Source organism: Cicer arietinum, chromosome 4, assembly GCF_000331145.2.
Source record: "Cicer arietinum cultivar CDC Frontier isolate Library 1 chromosome 4, Cicar.CDCFrontier_v2.0, whole genome shotgun sequence".
Lineage (NCBI taxonomy): Eukaryota > Viridiplantae > Streptophyta > Magnoliopsida > Fabales > Fabaceae > Cicer > Cicer arietinum.
In genome coordinates, this window is record NC_021163.2 from 56,027,846 (window position 1) to 56,031,785 (window position 3,940).

Sequence of the window (3,940 nt, forward strand, 5' to 3'; positions counted from 1 at the left end):
CCATTTTAAAAGAAAACAGTTGTTGTTTCAAGAAGAGTCTATTTGAAACTGATTTAGTCATGTAGAGAGATTCAAGTTTAAGCCGTAAGGCTGCTGCAGTTGGTTCCCTTGCAACTTCCCTCAAAGCTTTGTCTCCAAGACACAAGATGATAGTGCTCTTTGCTTTTTCAACCAACTCTTCCTTTTCTCGTGCAGTCATTGTTGCAGGAAGAGCCGATTCACCCTTCAATGCATTCACCAAGCCTTGATGTACCAGAATAGCATGCATCTTTATCTTTCATAGACCAAAATCATTTGATCCATTGGATTTTCAATGTTGAATTTTGTGGTTCCAACCATTGTTGCTCCCTTCCCACAGACGGCGCCAATTGTTAAAACAATATTGAGATCTGCAACAAAGATTAAACCAATAAAATAGAAAACAATCAGAAGAAAAACGAAAACGCAGAATGTTCAGAAAACCAGAAAAACCAAAAAACCAGAAAAAATCAGAAAACGGAGATTGATTATCGTTATCTGTTTTCTGCAGTTTTCTAAAACAGTTTTCTTTTCTGCAGTTTTCTAAAACCAGTTTTCTCTATCAATGCAAACGAAAATTAAAGAAGGATAAGGGAAGAATAACACCAAGAATTTACGTGTTCGGTCTCAATTGTTGAGACCTACGTCACGAGCAAGCAAGCAAGATTAATCCATTATTAATGATTGAAACTTTACAAGATTAAAGCCTTCTCAAGATTGATCTCCTAGTATCTATCACTGTTTATGAACCAACAATACTATCCTTTCTCTCAATCTTTCTTTTCTCCCTTTAATCTTCTCTCTCTGATTTTCTATGAATCATGAATTGCATATGCCTCTCTTAGTTTTCCAGCTCTTCTTGTTACAACAACAACATTACATCAATGCATTTACAGCTATAGTATTTAAAGACATTTACTTAACTAACTATAATCACCTTGTCATAACTAACTTAGCCAAAGGTAGTTATAACAACTCTTAAGCATAACTAACTTTATGATTTGAGGCACACATTCACAACTATTATATAATCAATTTGAATGTTATTTTTATTTGACATATATGAAATTAATAGTATTTATTACTTAAAAGACAGCAGTATATGAAAATCAGAGTCATATATTGAAAGTATTTTTGATTGGTGTGTTGTAACAAACATCTAAAACAAATATATAGCCTTAGAATTTTTCTACCTTTACAGTAATATGAGATATTTTTCAAGATATTTAAATCAACTTCAAGAATCTCTACCACTATTGAAATTGATATATGTAAGTCACGATGGATCACTAAGCATCAAATCCTTTTTCACACTTTTAAATTAAGTATTACAATTCTTTTTATGTGGAAGATTATGTAAGAAATAAATAATTCTTTTTTATAGATTAGACAATGCTACAACCACACCATACAACATACTAAAAATTTAATGTTCCATCAAAACCATAACTTCGACACTAATTGTTGAAAAATAAAACATAGAGACATTAAGCTACATAATCACTCTACAAGAATAGAACGTGGAAAACTTTAAAAACTTTAACATTAAAAAGAAAAACAATTGTTGTCTAATGACAAACAAATAATAAAAATATGTGAAATTCTTTAAAATACATACTTGCCAAATTAAACAAATATCTTAATTACATCTATCACATTATTATGACAAGAGTATATAAGAAAAGAAGTCTTGTACAAGGTGTTTCAATCAATTAACTACAAGGAAACGAGGTAGTAACTAATGAATGAGTAAGTATATATAAGTATATAAATATGAATTAAAATTCTAACAATCTCATTGTATATATTTGGAAATAATTCAATTTCTATGTATTAATTAAAAAATATATTTAGATGGTGGAACTCTTTCTTTGACACTCAATTGCTCGTAAGTAGAAGGTATACGTAGATATATAATGCGCACCATATTATTTTTGGAACGTGTAATGTAATGCGCCTTGTGTCATTAGTGGATTTTCAATTAAGTAATAGATTCATATATTATAATATTAAAATTTTGACTCTTATTCTAAACTTTGGGTATAAATATTGAGATGGATAACCTTACTCTTGCATTCATTCCCACACAAATTTATATACAAAGTTTCTCACTTCCCTCAACTCAAATCGAAATCTAAAGAGAGGGAGAGAGACTAATATATAAAATGGGTGGACTAACATATTGTGAGAAATTAAGTTTATGGTTATGCAATTCAAAGTCATATTTGCTAATAATAAGCTTGCAATTTGGTTCTGCTGGCATGTATGTTCTCACCATGGATGCTCTCAATAAGGGAATGAGTCATTATATTTTTGTTGTTTATCGTAATGTCATTGCCACCGTAGCTCTTGCCCCTTTTGCATTTTTTCTTGAAAGGTATAGTTATTTTTTTTTTTATCTTTTCATTATAAACATCAATCATTATATATATATATGTGCATGATCGACCTACATATATACGTACAATACAATAAAAAATTTATCATTTAAAATTTCAATATGAACTATAGCCCATGATGCATTTATAATATTATTTTCCCACATTTTTATAAAAAATAAAATAAATTAGTTCTCAAAATTAGAGACAAAAAAGAATATCATCTTGTTTCTTCTAAAACTATATGTTGATAGTTTAATTTCCTTTGACATGATTTTAATTGTTTTGGCAATGTCAAAGGCATGCATAGTTAATTAATATTTACATGATTGACTCGAGTGAATATTCTTTACATAATATCAATAAATAGTAATTGCGTTTTGATTTACCATTTGTGTATTTCTACATTGTTTTTTCAGGAAAATTAGGCCCAAGATGACAGTTCGGATATTTTCAGAAATATTTGCACTGGCTTTTGTTGAGTACGTAATATCTTATCTTTATATATATTGAATAAATTTATTTTTCACTACCCAAATAAATATAATTAATGAAGGAAAGTTTGATATTGAAAAATAAAATCTCTATTAAATTTTCATCACAAAATATAGCAACGATTTAGAGAATAATTTATGATTTTCCTCATTCATATATATAATTTATAATTTTGTTTGTAAAGATGTTGATCATATTTTATTGATTTTTTATATTTATATTTATATTGAAATAGGATAATACTTGATCAGTGCTTTACATTCTTGGGGATGAAGTTAACATCAGCATCGTTTGCATCTGCCGTGATGAATTCCGTACCCTCAATTACTTTTGTACTTGCAATCATTTTTCGGTAAGATAAAATAATTTTAAATTATATAAATATATGAAATGTGATTATGAATATCCTTCACGGATCCCACTTCCAAGAGCATGGGGTGGTTCTACTTAATTATAAGTGCCTCTTCAACATATAAATAATATTATTGCTATATATGTCATCACTGCACTCACACGCATGCCATTGTTCGAGTTACTTCATTTTCTATCTTCTTATGTTAACACTTTAAATATATTAATTTTCTCTTTTTGTTTTTCTTAAATTTCACTTTTATTAAAAAAAGTTGATAGATAGATAATTTGTTTATTTTGTATAAAAAATGACTAATATCATGTTCCAATAAAAAGGGTTATTTTTGAAAAAATAATAACTAATAAGTAGATCTAAAAATTGAAAAATGAGTTTATATTTAAAGAAACATTTGTTGTGAATAAATATTTATAATTAGGGAGAAATGTAATATTAAAGAGATTGAATTTGTTTGAGCAGATTGGAGAGAATGAAAATAAAAGAGATAGGATGCCAAGCGAAAGTGATAGGGACAGTGGTGAGTCTAGGAGGTGCATTTCTAATGGCACTATACAAAGGTCCTGTTCTTGAAATTGCAGGGTCATCAGCAGAAGCAAGCCACCCTGAAAATGTGAATGACCCCACAGGTGCACACTGGCTCATTGGTGCTTGTTTCCTCCTCATTGGTTGTGCTGGCTTC

General features: G+C 29.0%; 1 protein-coding gene across 1 annotated transcript in view; it reads left to right on the forward strand.

Annotated features, from left to right (window-relative positions):
- The first annotated feature begins 2,096 nt into the window (after nt 1–2,096).
- Nucleotides 2,097–3,940, forward strand: part of LOC101512949 (WAT1-related protein At4g08290-like) — a 3,486-nt gene continuing 1,642 nt past the window's right edge. The window contains exons 1-4 of the mRNA XM_027333859.2: nt 2,097–2,395; nt 2,816–2,878; nt 3,127–3,243; nt 3,721–3,940. The exon at nt 3,721–3,940 is cut by the window's right edge and continues 192 nt beyond it. Of these exons, the coding sequence (XP_027189660.1) occupies nt 2,184–2,395; nt 2,816–2,878; nt 3,127–3,243; nt 3,721–3,940 (612 nt within the window). The 5' untranslated portion in view covers nt 2,097–2,183. The remainder of the gene's footprint in view (nt 2,396–2,815; nt 2,879–3,126; nt 3,244–3,720) is intronic.